Here is a 19,468-nt window from a genome sequence, read left to right on the forward strand (position 1 = left end):
GGCATGTAGATGCCTCTAACTTGAGCTGCTTTGTCTTTAAAACACTTTCTTTTTATGATGCCCCAGGAGACGCAGCATTCAGAAAACGTAGCAGCCTGCCCTCTCTGTCATTTAGATTTTTTGCAGAAGGTTGCACAAATCTCACAGACCTCATGTTTGTGGTCTGATTTATAGCGAGGCCCATGTGAAGATACACTTCACATGGGCGTCTTCAGTGTAGACCTTTCTAGCACCACAGTGCTAAAATATTTTTCAAAAGAGCCCTTGGCTGAGAGGAATCAGCCATGATTTGAGTAGAAGAAGCAACAACAGGTACCACAGAGCTTGAAAATGTTAGGCGGATCAGCCATATGCTCACTGGAAGTGAAGACTGCAGGTTGAAATTTCACCAGAAGCGAATCTGGGCAGAGTTTAGTCAAGTCCCTGCTGCCAATTACAGGGCGCTAGAAAATCTGGCAATTGGAGCTTTTGAGGAGGGTTGGAACCTGTAGCCCTTCCACCTGATTGGCAGGACTTCGGTGACAAAATGAGGCAGATAGGCTAAATGTGGTCTATGAAGGTTTGTCTTTTGTTTTCAATTTCAGCTGTTGTTTTAAAAAAGACTGCTATAGCAAAAATAACTACCAGGAGTTTCTTACCTAATGCCAAGAGATGATTCAAGCATGTTAATCTATGAATGATCCATGCTGTAGAACATAAGGTGGTCAGATGCAGGCCTTAGCACTTACCACAGTTCTAGACTCAAATTTGTCAACCGAACATTAACAATTTAGTTGCAATACGGTTTTGATTCTGTTAGGAATTGGGCTTGCCTGGCTCGAGGCTTTCTTTACAAGGCAGACCATGTCACAAGTACCAGTATGCACCTGCTAATATAAATGGACCTGTTCTCAGACTTCTCCCATCACCACATGATTATGTGCAGCAACATGCTTGGAACAAGTTTCAGAACCTCATGAACTACACCCAATGTGTTCCCACAAAGTTTACTCTACAAACCCCACACTTCCACCCATACACATCAAATGTCAAAATGAAAACGGATTCCCACTGTCAAGAAAGCTACATAAAAGCAGCAAAAGAATAATACACATTTTGGATCTTTCAGAGGCCTGACAGAAGAGTGGACCACAACTCATTACTGTTCCTATTTTCTGCAAGAGGCAGAAAGAAAGTCTTTTGCCTTAAAAAGGCTGTCTAGGTTCTGCTCAGCACCAGCTAATAATTCTGCTGACGATTTACTAAATCAATAAATTATATCAAAAGCATCCCATACCTGACATCCGTCTTGGTTGATCCACTTCAGTTGAACATAATCACGGGTGCCATCACTGAGACCGGCATGATAAGCGAGAGCCGACAACCCCTCCTTCTGCAGGGTGTCCGCCATAGTGTCACACTCGTGCCGCGAGAGGCAGTAAACGATTCCAGATTCCTCTGTCAAGCAAGCAAAACAGTGAGAGAAGCACAGACTGGATGTACATTACACAGGACCATAGTGATTAGGCATATCACCTACAGTGAAGAATGGTGGATATGGCAGAAACCGTTATGTACTGTAAAGTAGGAGCACACACCTCCTGGCTCACTCCACCAGGGTTCAGAGAAGCAGGCACATGGGTGATGAGCAACTGAAGCACAATGTTGTAAAAAAGGAGGAGGAATGAGTGTGATAGGGTTCTTATATGTGATTTGTGAGAATAGTACACTGCATCCCACCATTCCTCATGGATAAGAACAATGAGGATAACAAAGGAGTGATGTGTAAGGGAAACTTATTTTGCATTACCCATTCTCTTATGGTTTTAATTATTTTTGCATGTCCTACCATTAGAACATAGAGAAGACTCAAGTATATTGCAGCAGATGTCACAGAGAGAGCTCTAAATGTATTAACACATACTAAGCTGAAGGTCTCAATATGCCACAAGCCACACAGGCAGTCCCTGGATGTGCCAACAGATGCTGCATAGGCAGTTTTTGGGGTGTGGTAGTAGATCAGTCATTCTTTTAAAACAACAATATATCAGTATCTATCTGACAGATGAGGGGTATTAATCTGTAAAAAATTAACACGAATGAAAGATTACAAGCACTGTTTGTTTTTCAAGTCACATCACTATGTCCTTTTTAGGGCTTTGTGTGGGGAAAAGATGTTACGCATCATATAATCTCTGGCATATTTAGCTCTTCTGTACCCTACTAGCAAGAGCATTGAACATGTATCAGTTAAAGGAGGATAGTGGAGAATGAGCCATAACACAAAAGAATGTTTCTTGAGCAAAAGCATGTCCTACCGATGTGTATGGCCTCACTCCACGAGTTCTTTTCCTCTCTAACTAAAGTGAAAGACATAATATAGAAGGAGAGCTACTTTTTTGTAATCCGTTTGCACCATCATGGGACTTTTCATTAAAACCATAATTATTGAACAGTGAGGGATTCCGGAGCACCTTTATCAATATGCATTTATTCAGGCATCTTGAAGTGAATTTAGTTTGTTTATAAAGCAAAATAGAGTTAGAAATGTAACCTTTTCCAATTCCTTTTCAAATAAAATAAAATAAATAAACCATAAGAGGGATCGATATCTAGCAGCATTAGGAAGTTGATAAGGAACAGTGATGCTGCCCCGAAATTTTGTGCTATGGCCATTGAGACCTCATTTCATTTTGGTGGACAAGCAAGATCCTGTTCTTCGAACAATTAGTGTCTACTGGTACCGCTGGGAAATAAAAATTCCCATCATGGAGAACAAGCAATATAAGTAAACCTTCTTTCTCTAGCCCATAATTATTACAGATAAACTGAATCAAAAGCTCATCTCAATGAGGAAGTAGCAAAACAAACAATAAGATCAAAACACATGCAACAAGCATTGAAAATGCAATAGGTCTTGCCTTTGATTAAGTTATAGCCATTTGCTTTGCTAATGGTATTGTATTATAGCTTTGCATTATTTTGTGTATATTTGTGATATGTTGTAGTTGTATGTAGTTAGAATTGTTTTGTTAGCTGTGTAGTAGTTTCAAGCATAGCGTTAGTAGGAAAAGAGCAGTGTTTCAGATTTGGGAGGTGAATAAATAGGATAATAGTATGTGTGTTAATTTCGTATAGTGAGGATTACAATAGCATGAGGCAGACGAAAGGGGCGAGGGGAGAGCAAATATATGCAAATAAAGGCACATATCACAAATATACACTAAATAATGCAAAGCTAGAATACAATACCATTAGCAAAGCAAATGGCTTTAACTTAATCAAAAGCGAGACCTATTACATTTTCAATGCTTCGTTTGCGGGCTGTATGCGAGCGGCCACTGTGGCTCCTGACACATGGGCCGGCACTCTGGGCAGGCGCCCTCAACCAGCATTTACAAGATGGCGGCTGGTGAAACCTCCGGGGCACACCTCCCCAGGACCCTAATCCAGTGAATCTGAAGGTAAGTGCTGGCCACGCCTAACAAGAAAGGACTGGGAAGGCTGGACTTAATATTGACCATTTTTTACAACTAGCCCCAGGTGAAATTTAAATCACAGCATTGTAATTTCAGGAATCGGCATGAAAATTACCAAAATTATGCCAGGTCACATAATTACGTTGCAGTTTGCAACACAATTACAGCGAGGGTGAGTAAAAACAATTAGAACAACTGGAACGTCAGCAGCCATTGTTTGACAATTGTGTACTGTGCTGGAATCATTTTGTGCTAAAAATAAAACGTTAAATGACGGGGATGGAGAAGAGGGCGAAAGGGAAAAAAACCCATCAAAGAGCAAAAAACCAAAATGTAGTATTATAATCACGGTCTAAACGTGCCGCCCCTTCCCCACTCTCCCCATTCCGCTCGGAGTTCAGTGGAAGGCAAGTCTGAACAGTTAGGGTCTGTGGCATTTCCGGAAGCCCTGAGAGTCAGTTCCGGTACTCGCGCCAGGGTTCAGAGGCTACCAGAGAGCCTGTGGCCCCCTGGCTCTCAGTGACCGCCCTTACTGTGTGCTCGAAGTGCCGAGGGGGATCATCATCAGCTGTGCACACACAAAGTGCTGAGCCCTGCTCGGTGCTCGGAGAGGGGAGGTCGTCTGCAGGGAGCTTGGCCGCTGCTCAAGAATGCTTTGGGCGGAGAACTTTAAACGCGAGTCCCGTGCTGGACGCCACGGCAAAAGGGACATTAATATCACTAACGTTTAAAGCGCTTTCACCAAAGCGCTATACAAAGCTACAAAATAATTGAGTGGCACACGAGTTATGCGACGACGTAAAAAACAAATACAACAAAAAGCACTGGTCAAGTCAATAGGTCTTGAGTCCGAGGTGCGTGCAGGCATACATACATTAAGGCGCCACGCATCCCTGCACTTGTAGATCCATACATCCAACCACTGACTCATTCAGTGCAAGTTAAATAAAACAAGCTCTCGACATTTTGCAAAGGCAACTGCTTGTTTACATTTGCATCGCGCTTTCACTTTAAGTGGAAGCGCGATGCAAAAATAAACAAGCTGTCGTCATTGCGGAAACGCTTTCTCCTTAATGAAAAAACAAAGTGCCTAAAATGACTAATGAAGGAGAGAGTGTCACGCCGCCAGTAAAAGATCCAGTCCACCTGGGCGGGGAAAAAAGTGGACAGGGTGGTAACCAGGAGGGACTAAAAAGCCTCCGGGACAATCATGACACCCTGTTTAGCATAATTGGTGACGCAAAATGACGCGCACCAATGGAAAATACACGCGGAGCAGAAAGCGAACTTCTGAAATTGTATTGATTCCAAGAAGCCCTCGCATGTGCGCTGCTAACACCAGGCGAGACCTAAAAATGGGATAAATAAGCAAAATAATTTTCCCACAGAGGAGCTACTCTGTTTGCTGCAGCAGGTGGTCTTGCCCCTTTTGAGTAGGAAGAAGAGATATGAGTCGCTCTCTTGGCAGGGTATCACAACACAAGTTGTAGTACTGACTAGCTTGCAAGCATATCCTTCCGTGCTCACAAGTCATATCCTTCCATAGTGTCACTGTATTCTGATGAATTACATGTTTGCCTGGCAAAGTGATAAGGTAGCTTTCTGGTGGATTATCTTGCACAGGAGCTTAGTATCATTCTGTCTCAAAGTCAGGGTAGAAGAGGGAGCAGATGGTCCTTTATCCTTCCTTGAGTGTAGCAGATACAATGCAGAAAAGCAACATAAAACACACATGGTCACACAAGCTTTCAATTTGCTATCTGTAGAGTTAGTGACTACAATTGAATATCTAGGCATCTCTAGATGTCTTTTGCCATTTCCCCTGCTGTGCCAGTTGAGTAAGACAGGAACTAATAGTCCCTTTTTTTGCCTTGGAAAATGACAGTACTTATGTTGTTCAGGGATGGCAGCGCAGGAGATTCTTCAGGCTTTGCAATTTTCCCCTTGAACAGCACACCTGTGGGAAAGTCTGGTGATAACCATCAGACCAACAGCTGGTATTTTGCCCTAGTCCTTTCCTCGGCAAACGAGCATGGAGCGACACTTGTAATAATAGTAATTGTCTCTAAGAGCAACAACCCCCACAGTTGTTAGGCTTGGCTCTCATGGGGGTCGTTAATTATCTGTTCTTTGAGATGATGATAGATCACTTGGGATTGTCTAAGGACTTGAAACAAAACTGCTGTAAAACTACAGGGAAGAAGGGGCTGCTATCAAGGCTGCTTAGCACGCCACCTCAACCCCTTCACTGGTACCTCTCCTTTAAGGAAATATGCAAGATGCTGCAAGCCCCCAGGTACGCACCATTCCTAAAAAAAAATTACCGTACCATATCCTAAAGGAGAGTGAGGGACCACTCATAATTGACAACTTACTCCAAGTGCAAGATCATGCCATCTTGAAGGCCACAGAGTCAATATCTTAGGTTATCATCAGTTATCAGTGGACAAGGTGCAACAACAATCTACAGCCAAACCCTAAAAGCAAGAGGATGTGTTTGCTGATGACAACACTGCAATGGAAGAAAACTTGAACACGGATAAAGCTTATGCTTCTGAGGGAACCAAATGGCCAATTCTCTTAGTCCGGAAATGCTAGTCATCTCCATTAACTACACTAGAACGTCAAAAAACCGCCACCAATGGGATTTATCAAACTGGGAAAACATTTGAAGGACACCCCAACCACACACTCCGGGACCCCACCCTGTCTCAAAACTCAACATTTTTGCAACATTAATTGTACCACGGCATTAGACATGGGCCTCTTTTTAAACAACCTGATTTCAGCTCTTTCTTTTCAGTCCAATAAGATGGAGAATCAGGTTGAATTGCTACAAACTATGTCCAGTTGCATCATAGAAGTTGGCAAAATATCTCAAATCTAAACAGACCAATTACTAGTGCATAAGCCGACGCGTAAAAGAACAAATATCGGTGAGGAGCTTCCTTTTATCATAAAAAGAAGCACAAAAAACGCTCAGGTAGGTTAAGAATATGTTCAAGGTCTCAGAAAAGGAAAAGCAACAATATCAAGCAAAAACAGACCTTATTTCCAATATTTAAAAGAGAAGAGAAAAAAAAGGAAACGATCTAAAACAAATTCACTGCCGAGGAAATCACTATGTCCCTGAAGAACAAGTTACTTACCTTCGGTAACGATGTATCTGTAAGAAACATTAGTTAGTTAGATTCCTCACCTTAGAATATCCCCAGGCGTCAGGCTGGATCCGGAAAGATTTTTGTAGCAATATCCCTAGCGCGTCGCTAGGCGTCGTCTGCGGCTCCGCGTCCGTCGTTGGCGTCGTGCGCCGGAATGACGTCGGAGTACTTAGACGCCGCCCTCGCGCGCTGACGTCAGTTCTTGTACATAGCTTACCGCGCCAGGAACGCAGAGCCATGCAAGAGACCGACACTGGTGCCAAAAAGTCTAGGGCCCTGAACAGGATGACCTTAACCCTAGATGTCGGTTCGCAGAGCGGGGAGGATGGGTGGGTCGGTGAGGAATCTAACTAACTAATGTTTCTTACAGATACATCGTTACCAAAGGTAAGTAACTTGTTCATCTGAAAGAAACACGTTAGTTAGATTCCTCACCTTAGAATAGATACCCCAGCAATACCAACCCCGGTGGAGGGTCTGCGTACCAAGATCACACCAGAAAGTCCTGGAGAACAGAACGGCCAAAGAAGCCATCTCTCCGGACTTGGCTGTCCAGGCAATAGTGCTTGGCGAACGTGTGCAGTGAGGCCCACGTCGCCGCCTGACAGATGTCCTGCAAGGGAACTCCCCGTCTCAGGGCAGTAGTCGCCGCTGTGGCCCGGGTGGAATGGGCTGTCAGCCCAACAGGAGGGTCCTTTTTCGCCAAGGAGTAACAAACCTTTATACACAAGACGACCCACCTTGAGATGGTCCGCTTGTGTACAGCACTCCCCTTCTTAGCACCTACGTATTCAACAAAAAGTTGGTTGTCCACCCGGAACTGTCTGGTGCGGTCCAAATAAAAGGACAGCGCACATTTGGGGTCCAGACGGTGGAGCCTCTCTTCCTCTTTCGAAGGAGGCGGAAAGAAGGTGGGCAAAGTGACCGATTGCCCGATGTGAAAGGGGGTCACCACTTTCGGAAGAAAAGAAGGACGAGTCCGGAGGACAACCTTGTCCGGTTGAACAGAAAGAAAGGGAGGCTTAGATGACAGAGCCTGGAGCTCACTCACCCGTCTAGCTGAGGTGATAGCTACCAGGAAAGCAGTCTTAAGAGTCAGAAGACGAAGGGGACAATTGTGAAGAGGCTCAAAGTGAGCGCACATCAGGAATGTCAAGACAAGATTCAAATCCCACTGAGGTATTACGAAGGGGACAGGAGGAAACATGTGAGTAATGCCTTTAAGAAAACGCGAAACAACAGGGGACTTGAAAAGAGAAGGCTGATCAGGAAGCCGTAAGAAAGCAGAGATTGCAGAAAGATAACCTTTCAAGGTGCCCAGAGCAGAGCCCTGCTGGGCCAAAGAAAGAAGAAAGAGTAGAGGGGCGGAAAGGGGATCCACAGCCTTTGCTGTGCACCATGTCACAAATTTGTTCCACCTGCAGGCGTATACCGATTTTGTGGAGGGACGCCTGGCTGCCAGAATCACATCACAGACTTCAGGAGGCAAGACAAATGGCATCAACTGTTGCCGCTCAATCTCCACGCATGGAGGTGGAGACTGGACAGGTTCGGGTGGAGGACCGTCCCCTGCTGCTGCGACAGAAGGTCCTCCTGAAGAGGCAGTCGTACCGGAGGATCGATTGACATACTGAGTAGCTCGGGATACCAGTACCTTCGTGCCCAATCCGGAGCCACTAAGATGACTTGGGCCCGGTCGCGCCTGATCTTCTTCAGCACTCTGGGCATAAGTGGTATAGGCGGAAAGGCGTACAACAGACCGCAACTCCACTCGCAACGAAAAGCGTCTCCGAGCGAGTGCCGCCTTAGAAATTCCAACGCGCAGAACTGCTAACATTGCGCGTTCTCTTCGGTGGCGAATAGATCTAACCAAGGCTCTCCCCACTGCAGAAAGAGACCTTGCACCACGTCCGAGTTCAGACGCCATTCGTGATCCATCATGCACCGGCGGCTGAGTTCGTCTGCTCTGGCGTTCAGAGAGCCCGCCAGATGTTGAACCACCAGGATGATGCCCTGGTGTTCCAGCCATGTCCAGAGGAGCAGAGTCTCCTGACAAAGGGTCCACGACCCCACCCCGCCCTGTTTGTTGCAATACCACATGGCGGTGGTGTTGTCCGTGAACACCTGCACGACACTTCCCCGGACAGAGGGAAGGAAGGCTTTCAGTGCAAGCCGGATCGCTCTCAGCTCCAACAAGTTGATATGGAGTTGAGACTCCGCCGGAGACCAGAGGCCTATGCTCTCCGCCTCTCCCATATGGCTCCCCCATCCTAGGAGGGACGCGTCCGTCACTACTACGTGCTCCGGCTGGGGTAAGGAGAGGCATCTGCCCCTGACCCAATCGCGGTCCGTGAGCCACCACTGCAACTGTTTCGCCACACCCTCCGAGATCAAGACATGGTCGGACAGGTTGTCTCGATGCTGGGTTCACTGAAACTTCACGTCCCACTGCAGAGCCAGCATTCGCCACCTGGCGTAATGCACCAACAGGATGCAGGAGGTCATCAGCCCCAGAAGCCGCAGCACCAACCTGACCGAAACCCAGGATAGAGGCCGAAAGATGGGAATCAGTGCCTGAATATCCCAGACCCGCTGTTCCGGAGGATAAGCCCGGAACTGCGCCGAATCGAGAACCGCTCCGATGAAGAGGAGCTTCTGGGAGGGTCTCAGGTGTGACTTCGGCACGTTGAAGGAGAACCCCAGCAAATGCAGGAGGTCGGCCGTAGTCTGGAGGTGGGAGACGACTTGCTGGGGCGAGCCCGCCTTTAACAGCCAGTCGTTGAGATAGGGGAAGACTGGAACCCCCAATCTGCGCTGATGAGCTGCGACCACCGCCATCACTTTCGTGAACACCCGAGGGGCACTGGTGAGGCCGAAGGGGAGCACGGTGAACTGAAAGTGCTCCTGATCCACCGTGAACCGCAGGTAATGCCGGTGGGCTGGCAGGACGGGGATGTGAAAATAGGCGTCCTGCAAGTCCAACGCTACCATCCAGTCTCCAGAGTCGAGGGCAGCCAGAACCTGAGCTAAAGTTAGCATCTTGAACCGTTCTTTCCGGAGGAAGGCGTTGACGCTCCTGAGGTCCAAGATAGGGCGAAGGCCCCCTTTGCCCTTCTTGGGAACCAGAAAGTAGTGGTAATAGCAATCACGGCCTACTTCTGGACCAGGAACGCGCTCGACGGCCTCTTTGGCCAAGAGGGCCGTAACTTCCTCCCGCAGAAGATTCAAGTGATCCTCCGAAATACGGTGGCACTGCGGTGGCATGGCTGGAGGGGTCGTCTCGAAGGGGAGGGAGTAGCCCCTTCGGATGATTTGCAGCACCCACCTGTCCGATGTGATGGTTCGCCAGTGGAGCAGGTGATGGCGAACTCGGCCGCCCACTGGCGTGGAATGGGCCTGAAAGCTCGGACTAGGAGGGCTTTGAGGCGGATGCTGCCGGGGTGGATGTGGACTGACCGGCACATTGTCCTCCAGTGCCGCCACGGCGGAATCCACGTCCGCGTGCAGATTGGTTCTGCGGCCGGTGGCTAGGCGGATGTGAGGAGGCGCCCCTTCCTTGACCACGAAAGGGGCGGAAGTTTGCGGCCGCGGGGCCGAGAGACCCAAGGACTTGGCCGTAGTCCTTAAAACGAGCCAGCGCACTATCCGCCTTCTCACCAAAAAGGCGAGTGCCATCAAAGGGCATATCCATGAGGGTACTCTGGACATCCCCGAGAAAGATGTGGACCGCAGCCAGGCGTGGCGCTAGAGCGCCACCGTGGTGGAAATCGCCCTACCCAGCGAGTGGTGTCTAGTCCACACCGTATGGCATGTCGTGCTGCATCTCGCCCGTCAGCAAGCGCTTGGGAGAGACACGTCCGGGCCTCCTCCGGACACAGGGGCAGCACGTCCTCCACCGTATCCCACAGAGAGTGGGAAAAACGGTCCAAGAAGCAAGCGGTGTTCAAAGACCGCAGGCCCAAACTCAGGGAAGGGAACAGCTTCTTTCCGAACTGTGCCAGCCTCTTGGATTCCCGATCCGGAGGAGCGGACGGGAAGGAGGATTGGAAAGTGGAGGCCTGGATAACCAGACTCTCGGGGGTGGGGTGTTGGGACAGGAAACTGGGGTCGCCCGGAGCAGGGCGGTGGCGCCGGGCCACGTTCCGATCCACGTTCCGATCCACAGGAGGAACTGTGGAGGGCTTGGACCAAGTGCCCTGCAGAACGTCTATGAGGGCCTCATTGAACTGTAGCAGAGGCTCTGTGGAGCTTGCTGACGGTTGAAACACCTCTGTGAGGATGTTAGTCCTTACGGCCACAGCAGGCAACTCGAGCCCCGGGGCTGCGGCCGCCTTGCGCAGCACCACTGAGAAAGCTGCACCTTCCTCCGAGGCCACAGTTGGAGGAGAGATGAAACCAGCGTCCGGGGAGGTGTCCAGACCACTGGCATCCCCCAGTTCGTCTGCCCAGTCCTGTGAAAGTTGGCCCTGTATGGCCATAGGGTCCTCAGACTCCTCCCAGTCGCCCCCGTCATCCGATTCCTGATAAACAGGAGGAATGATCGGAGCCGGGCGGTAGATGAAACGCTCATCCATCGGCGTCGGGTGCGGCGCCACGCCGGGCCCGGACAGGGGCTAAACCGGGGAACGGTGTCGTCTGGAGACGGCGCCGGAGGCAGAACCGGTGTCGGCACCGGCGGAGGAGGCGTTGTGAGGTCGACCGGCGCCGGCACAGATCCAGGGCTGGATCCTTCGGGGACCTGCGGCGTCGGGACCGAAGTCGTCGCCGGGGCTGGGGCCGGAGCCGCCGGCACGCATGGTCGCCCAGTCGAGCCCGCGGTGCCCGAAGGCTCGCCGGCAGGCGTCGACGGCGGAGCCAGGCCCCTCATGGCCGACAGGAAAGCACTGACCTCCGCCGGAGTCGCGTCAGTCCCAGGGACCGGCGGGTATGGAGACGGACGCGGCTCCTGCGGCTCTGACGGAGCCGCGGGGGTGGGACCACCCTGATCCTCGGCCAAGTCGCGAGACCGGCAAGGGGAGTCCGAAGAGCGGTGTCGCCTCTTGGACTTCTTTGATCGCTTCGACTTACCCGAAGACTTCGAGCCCGACGAGCGATGATGGTGACTGCGGCTCCGCGACCAATCCTTGGACCTCCTCCTGGACCGTGAGCGAAGCGGAGCCGAGTGCCGAAGCTCGAGAAGCTTACGGGACCGCTCCCGCCTAGCCTTCGAGGTCAAGGCCTGACAATCGGGGCACGACTGGTCGGCCCCCAGGCAGTAAAGGCACCAGCGATGGTGGTCCGTCACCGACATCAGTCGATGACAGGAGTCACAGGCTTTAAACCCAGGCATCCTACCGGCACCAGAGTCGAGTCGACAGAAGACCAAAAAGGGTCAAAAAAGTTTAGTCAAAAATTGACTAAGGGGTAAGCTCTTCCCGGATCGGCGCTGTCTGGCGCGGAAAAAAGAAGAACTGACGTCAGCGCGCGAGGGCGGCGTCTAAGTACTCCGACGACGTCATTCCGGCGCACAACGCTAACAACGGACGTGGAGCCGCAGACGACGCCTAGCGACGCGCAAGGGGTATTGCTACAAAAATCTTTCCGGATCCAGCCTGACGCCTGGGGATATTCTAAGGTGAGGAAACTAACTAATGTGTTTCTTTCAGATCTCCAGAGCGAAAGCCCAGCCAGAGATGCTCTCTAAAAATCGAGCTATCCTATATTCAGGAGTAGTTAAATCTACTTTGGCCAAACATTCTTCAGACAAGGAATTGCCAGTACCTCCATCATTAAATCCTGAAGCTGTAATTTTGTGTGAAGAATCATTATGCCAGTCACTCCGTATCAGCATTGGTACCTAAGTTAATATCTATAGATCCACACCCCTTTAACACAATAACACCAGACACAATAAGCATTAGAGCTCACAACTGATGTAGCCTGTTCTCCTGTGTGACCAGTGGCTTTCATAATGATAACATGCATCTGGTGTCTCCATTAGTGGCTGGTGATTTAAAATCAAATTTACTCTCAGGGGAGAACAATGATCTAGACTATCAAAACAGCTTCTGGATCAGGCAGACCCCTGCTAATCAGAACCAGGTCCGAGCTGACATTCAAGCACTAAAATCTCTTCAGGTCTCGGCCCTTTGAATAGCCAATTTCCCTCTGATCCATCCATGGAATGATTCACACCAGTCATAGCATACGCCATACCAGATTCTAGATTATACTTCATATCTATCCAGCTGTTTTGCATGCAATTAGGAAGTTTTAAATAATATGAAGAAAGGAGAAAAACCACTACTACCAATCTTTCTCTATGTGTGTTCTAGGTTTGAAGAAATTGAGAGGCTAGGCACTTTTACTGGATTTGTACAGCTGGAAAGAAGCAAATGGGAGGCCTCCCCTAAATTAGGAAAGTGGTTGATTCCCCTTCAAAAGAAGTTAACAGCCAGCTTGGTAAATAATGTACTTTATTTATCAGCAACAGCTTAGTCTACCATAGCAAGTAACCTGGTTAAAAAGTTTGGTGGGGGGCGTGGCCAAGCCGAGCATGGTGTAGGACGCGAGCTGTCGGAGCTCCGGGCTGCCACCGGCTAAAATAAGCTTTTAAAGCACCTTAAACTGCCGGTACAAGGCTTCCCCTGGTGCGAGAGGCCATCGGAGCTGGAGGGGGCTGCCGCTGCCTGGTGTGCCGGGCTCGGGGAGCACGACTGGCGACTTCGGAGGCCGGACACTGGGGAATCCCGGGCACGGAGGAGACGGCCGCCATCTTGCGCGACCTGCGCCGGCGAATGCTGCTGGGTCCCGCGGACCACCCGATCGCTGGAGCCTGCTGAGGGGCCGTCTGCGGGGCTGCCTGGCCGGCCTGAGGCGATCTGAAGCGGCGGAGGGCGGGGGCCGAGACCCCCTGGTGCCGGTCGAGGACAGCGGAGCTGGGCTGTCTGCCCCGGCAGGCGAGGCCGCCATTTTGGGACCCTGCACCGCTGAAGACACGGATGCTGCCTGCGAGAGCCGGACCCTTCTGCGCTGGACTGCGCTCGAGGTGAGGAGGTCGGCGGGAGGCGTCGGCCCGCGGGGCGGTACACCCTGGTTGGGTAAAGCCTGTAGCCGCTGAGGATACCCTGTCAGCGGTGGTCCCGGACGCTGGGGGCCCCAGAGAGCGCTGTCAGTGTGGTGGCGACGGCTGCGGTGAGGGCGCTTGAAGGCCTGGAGCAGAGGAGGTCGCTGTGGCCCTGGTTCTGAGCTTTGGCCTGGAGGTGGCTGGGCTGGCTGGACTTCGCGGGCGGCGGCTGTGGGCTTGGAGGCTGGCCCGGGATATTAGCTCGCCCCCCCTGCTGGACTCGACGGAGGAGCGGGGCTGAGGGGTGCGGTGGCAGCGGGACCCGGGACGGTGGGACTGCTTAGCTACCGGCCCCCCCCGGGTGGTTGCTGAGCTGTGGGGACAGCGCGCTGTCTTGGAGCGCCGGACGCTGTGCTGCTTGCTCCCTGCGTGAGCGGGGGGGGCCCTGAGTTGGTCTCTGGTGGGCCCGGCGACCTGGTGGCCTCCGTGCCCTGAAGACGACGCGGATCGGCGTGGGCCGCGAGGCCTTGGCTACCTACAGCACCTGAGGCACGTCTGCGGCGGCGCTGCGACAGGGCTCGCGGCTTGGGGATTGGAGCGGCCCTCCACTGGACGTGACCCGATCTGGCCTGTACGCCCTTCGGTGCGGGCTGGCCCCCCGGGGGCGCTGAGTGGACGAGTCGTCCTGCGGCTGGGGTCTTCCTGTGGAGGCGGCGTACAACGGCACGATGACGCGCACCAAGTCAGGAAAGGACCCATCGGCGCCCGCGAAAGATGCCACAGTAAAGGACCTTTGGAGCAAGCCTGGAGGGGCGCCGACGGGCTCGCAGGCGGCTGGAGCCGGTGGGTCGGCAGAGCCCGTGACACAGTCCTTCATGGCGGTCTTCATGCAGGACCTCAAGTCCGAAATCGGCTCGCTGCGCACGGAGGTCCAGGCATGCGTCAAGGAGCTCCGGAGAGATGTGGGGGAGCTGGGGGACAGGGTTGACGACATGGAGAAAACCCTGGACGCCCGCTCGGAGGATCAGGAGCGCCTGTGGCAGAGGATAGCGGCCCTGGAGGAGCAGAATGTGGAGCTGCAGATCAGACAGGAGGACTTGGAAAATAGGGGGCGCCGCAATAACATCCGCATTCGGGGCGTCCCGATTGGCGCGGAGGGGACGGATATCATGACCTTCGTGGCGGACCTCCTGCATGAACTCCGGGGGGACGACGACGCCTCCCCGCCGGCTTTGGACAGGGCCCATAGAGTGTCGGGCCCACCCGGAAGGCCAGGTTTGATTCCCGATATCCTGACGAGGGTCCACTTCTTCGTCGAGAAAGAGGCCATTATCAAGGCGACAAGAGACAGGACGGACGTCAAATTCAACGGGGCCCCGATACAGCTGTTCCAGGACCTGGCTCCCACGACTCTCCGGCGCAGACGGGCCTTCCGACCGGTTACGGACAAGTTGCGAGCCCTCAACATTCGATATCAATGGGGACACCCCTTTGCCCTCATCTTCAACTGGGAGTCCAGACGACGGGTGCTGCGGTCCTACAGGGAAGCCGCGCAGCTACTCCAGATCCCAGACTCCCCTCCGGCCAGCCCAGTGCGCGGTGCCGCGGGGCCTCGAGTCTCGCTTAAGCCCAGCTGGTCCAGGGTGCGCCGGGGGGGGCGCTCTCCTTCCCCTGCCGCCAGCCGCTCTTCGAAGGACAAACAAGACATCATACGCCACATTCGGTCGCTGGAGGCCGGAACCTCACCGGCGGGGTCACAGGAGCCTGCTCCCTAGTAGCCTTCCGGACATGCAATTTGGGCTCCTTCTCCCTTGGGTAACTGAGATGGCCCGCCTCGTGGTTCCCGGCTGTTGGTGCGGGAGGGGACGGCGGCCCTCTCGCTGTTGTCGCTGCTGCAGCTCCCGATGCCGGGCGGTGGCCCGGGGCTTCTTCGAACCTGGAGAATGGCGGTAGTGCCGACGGACCCCCACCACTATTCCTGGGAGAGTGACTTCTCTGGGATAACCTGTGCCGAAGTGCCTGGCCATTCCCTAGACTGGAATAGTTCTTGTTGGCCATGTTGGCCGTTTTGTGCCTCTAATTCTTTCGTTTATCTTTGTTCTTTGACTTCCTTCCTCATTCTTTCCTTACCCTCTGGCGGGGGGGCTCTGTGGGGGGGTTGGGGGTGGCCGGGGGGGACATTTGCACATGCTGACCCATGTCTGTGACTACTGTACCCTCCTGGAAGCTCGTCTCCTTGAATGTGCAGGGGCTTAACTCGCCTAGCAAACGCCACCAGATCTGGAGGTACCTGCTCCAACAGGGGGCAGACGTAGTATTCCTGCAGGAGACGCACCTTCTGCGGGCTGATGTGGGTCGTATGGCCCATCCGCGCTTCCCTCACAGATTCTGGGCTTCCGCAGCCACCAAGACAGCGGGGGTTGCTATTTTCTGCCGGGCGGGATTCTGCCACGGGGACACACAGGTGCGTAAAGACACTGCGGGCCGGGTCCTGAGGGTGGAGCTCACGAGGGGGCACCGTAGGCTCACGCTTTGCAATCTATACGCCCCTAATCAGGGGCAAGATACCTTTTTGCGCGGGGTCATTCGGGAGTATCTCGACCCGGTGGATTCGGACCTCATAGTGGGGGGGGACTTTAACCTGGTCTGGGACGCGGAGTTAGACCGCTGTGGGGGAGGCTTCCGAGGCGTGGGGGCCCTGTCGGCCACTGTGAAAAAATCCCTTACCGCTCTGACCTTGGTAGATGTGTGGCGTTATCACTCCCCGGGGCTGAAAGACTTCACTTTTTACTCGCACGTCCACCGCTCCTACTCCCGCATCGACATGCTCTTTGTCTCCCACTCCTTGCTCTCTGACACTATATCAGTCTCGCACTCGAGCATCTCGGTCTCCGACCATGCCCATGTGGAGCTGCTGCTCCACGAGCGCTCCACTCGCGCCCCCGGCCCGCGCCGCTGGCGGTTCCCGGATCACGCTTTACGGGACCCGAGGGACAGGGAGGAAATAAAGACGGCCATCTTGGACTACTTTGAGCACAACGAGTTGCCGGAGACCCCCCTCCCCCTCCTATGGGACGCTTTCAAGGCCACGATACGGGGCACCCTCACGGCTATCTCTGCTGCACGGACACGGGAGGCCCAACTGTATGAAACCAGACTTACTCGCGAACTCCAGACGCTGGAGAAGATGGACCAGACCCGCCCTTTGGCGGTCCATAAGCGGCGCCTGGCGGTCCTTAGAGGTCAGTTACGGGCACACCGGACGAACAAGGCGGAACGGGCACTTCTCGCGCTCCGGCAGCGCTTTTACATCGGTGGGGATAAGGTGGGAAAGGTGCTGGCAAGGCGGCTGCGCGCTAGGACGGCAAAGGCCCACATTGCGAAGTTGCAGGGAGGGGGAGGAACATGGGTGACCACCGAGGCAGCTAAACTACGGGCGTTCCATGGATATTATTCCTCCCTGTACGAGAGAGAGCCGCCCGACCCTGCGCTGATCACAGAGACACTGGGTAGTTGTGAGTGGGAACCGCTGAGTAAACACCACTCTGAGCTCCTAGAGGAGCCCATCACGCTGGAAGAAATAGCGGGAGCCCTGGGAGATCTTCCGCTGGGCAAGACACCTGGACCAGACGGGCTACCGGTGGCATTCTTCCGTGCCTTTCTGCCGCAGTTGCAACCCTACCTACACCGTCTCTTTAACTCCTTCGCGGATTCGGGGGGGCCGTCCCCGGACATGGCGATGGCCGAGATTGCCCTCATTCCAAAGCCAGGGAAAGACCACACCCTCTGCTCCTCATACCGGCCCATAGCCCTGTTGAACTCGGATCTTAAACTTTATACTAAAATCCTTGCCAAACGGCTTAGTGCTCATCTCCCACGCCTCGTGGACCCGGATCAGGTGGGGTTTATCCACCAACGCCAGGGGGCAGATAACGTTCGCCGCATTGCCCACATAGTGGGAAAGGCCAGGCATTGGAATATCCCGGCTTGCCTGTTGTCCCTAGACGCTGAAAAAGCGTTCGACCGGGTGGATTGGGAGTTCCTTCGAGCGGTTCTGCGGAAAGTGGGGATTGGACCCAAAATGGAGGCACGCATCATGGCCCCATACGCTGCTCCGGCTGCCCGGGTGCGCGTGAACGGCCAACTCACACAGCCTTTCCCCATCTGCAGGGGCACGCGGCAGGGTTGCCCCCTATCGCCTCTGCTTTTCGCCCTGGTGGTAGAACCCTTAGCTATTCTCATTCGCCAGTCACCGGACATCAAGGGCGTCTCTCTTCGGGGACGTGACCATAAAGTGGCGCTCTTCGCTGACGACCTCCTCCTCACGCTGTCTTCGCCCTCCGCCTCGCTCCCAGCTGCGCACTCGTTGCTACATGCCTATGAGCGGGCCTCCGGGCTTAAAATTAACCACGCCAAGTCTTGGGTGCTCAATCTCACGATCCCGGAGACGGAGGCAGCGACGTTGCGGACGAGCACCCCATATCAATGGGCGAGCGACTCCGTGAGATACCTTGGTCTCAACCTGACGCCGGACCTAGCCACCTGGACGCAGGCCAATTGGCAGGAGTGCAGACGCTCTGTCCTAGATGACTTGCGCACCTGGAAGGCATTGCCGCTTTCCTGGCTTGGTCGCCTCAACGCGATTAAGATGTCCGTGCTGCCGAAGATTCTCTACTTGTTTCAGACCCTGCCGACCCCCATCCCGGAACATTATATCCAGGGGCTACAAAGGGATTTGATCTCCTTTATCTGGGGAGGTAAGAAGCCGCGATTCTCTAACAAAATATTAAAGCTTCCTCGGGATAGAGGCGGCCTTGCCTGTCCCAATCTACTTGAGTACTACTGGGCGTCACACCTCCGATGTGTCCTGGAGTGGGGGGCGTGGGAAAGCGAGAAAGTCTGGTTCCACATGGACAGGGCGGTTACCTGTCGCCCGATTTGGGATCACGCTTGGCTGCCCCGGGCGGCGCGTCACCGTAGTGCGTATATGGCGATCCCCACTAGGACGGTCCTAGAGATTTGGGATAAAGTGGCGGTCCGCAGGGGCCTCACCACCTTCCCCTCACCGCACACCCCTCTAGCTCGCAATCCCCAGTTCCCGCCGGCCTGCTGCGCGCCATACTTCGAGAACTGGACGGAGAGTGGCTGCCGGACGATCCGAGACCTCTTCGAGGGAGGGGCCTTCAAATCCTTCCAGCAATGTCAAAGGGACTTTGGGCTGGCAGACGGGGACAAGTTCCAATACGCTCAGCTTCGGCATTGGGTGCAGGGCTCTTCGCTGATGCAGGCGGCCACGAGACCTCTTACCCAGTTTGAACACTTGGCGCGTACGTTTGGCTCCTACAAGGGCCTAGTCTCTCGAGTCTATAAAGTGCTTCAGCATTCTCAGCGGCCAGGCCTACACCCGTACCAAGAGCACTGGCAGAATCTTTCGGGCTCCGAGATTAATCCCGCCCAATGGACAAGACTATGGAGCGACATCCCCAAAACCTTCCGCAGCATTCCTCAACAAGAATCAGCCTACAAGGTGATGACCCAGTGGTACTACACCCCTGTCCGATTGCAGAAAATGTTCCCCAAGGTGTCCCCGCTGTGCTGGCGCTGTGCCCAAGCACCAGGAGACTTTATCCATATTTGGTGGACGTGCCCGAGTCTGTCTATCTATTGGAAGGAAGTCCTCAGCCACATCAAGAAGGTGCTTGGTTACCCCCTGCCAGAGGACCCCCTCACGATTATTTTGGGCCTTCGGCCGACGTCGCGAAGGGCAATGACAGGCCGCGATTGGCACCTGAGCCTTCATATGT

The 19,468-nt window shown here is 53.4% G+C and overlaps 1 protein-coding gene across 1 annotated transcript in view; it reads right to left on the reverse strand.

Annotated features, from left to right (window-relative positions):
• Positions 1-19,468, reverse strand: part of BLM (BLM RecQ like helicase) — a 383,147-nt gene that overhangs the window by 142,465 nt on the left and 221,214 nt on the right. Inside the window, exon 13 of the mRNA XM_085644695.1 lies at positions 1,277-1,437. Coding sequence (XP_085500821.1) covers positions 1,277-1,437 — 161 coding nt within the window. The remainder of the gene's footprint in view (positions 1-1,276; positions 1,438-19,468) is intronic.

The sequence above is a fragment of the Triturus cristatus genome, chromosome 3_1, assembly GCF_964204655.1.
Source record: "Triturus cristatus chromosome 3_1, aTriCri1.1, whole genome shotgun sequence".
Lineage (NCBI taxonomy): Eukaryota > Metazoa > Chordata > Amphibia > Caudata > Salamandridae > Triturus > Triturus cristatus.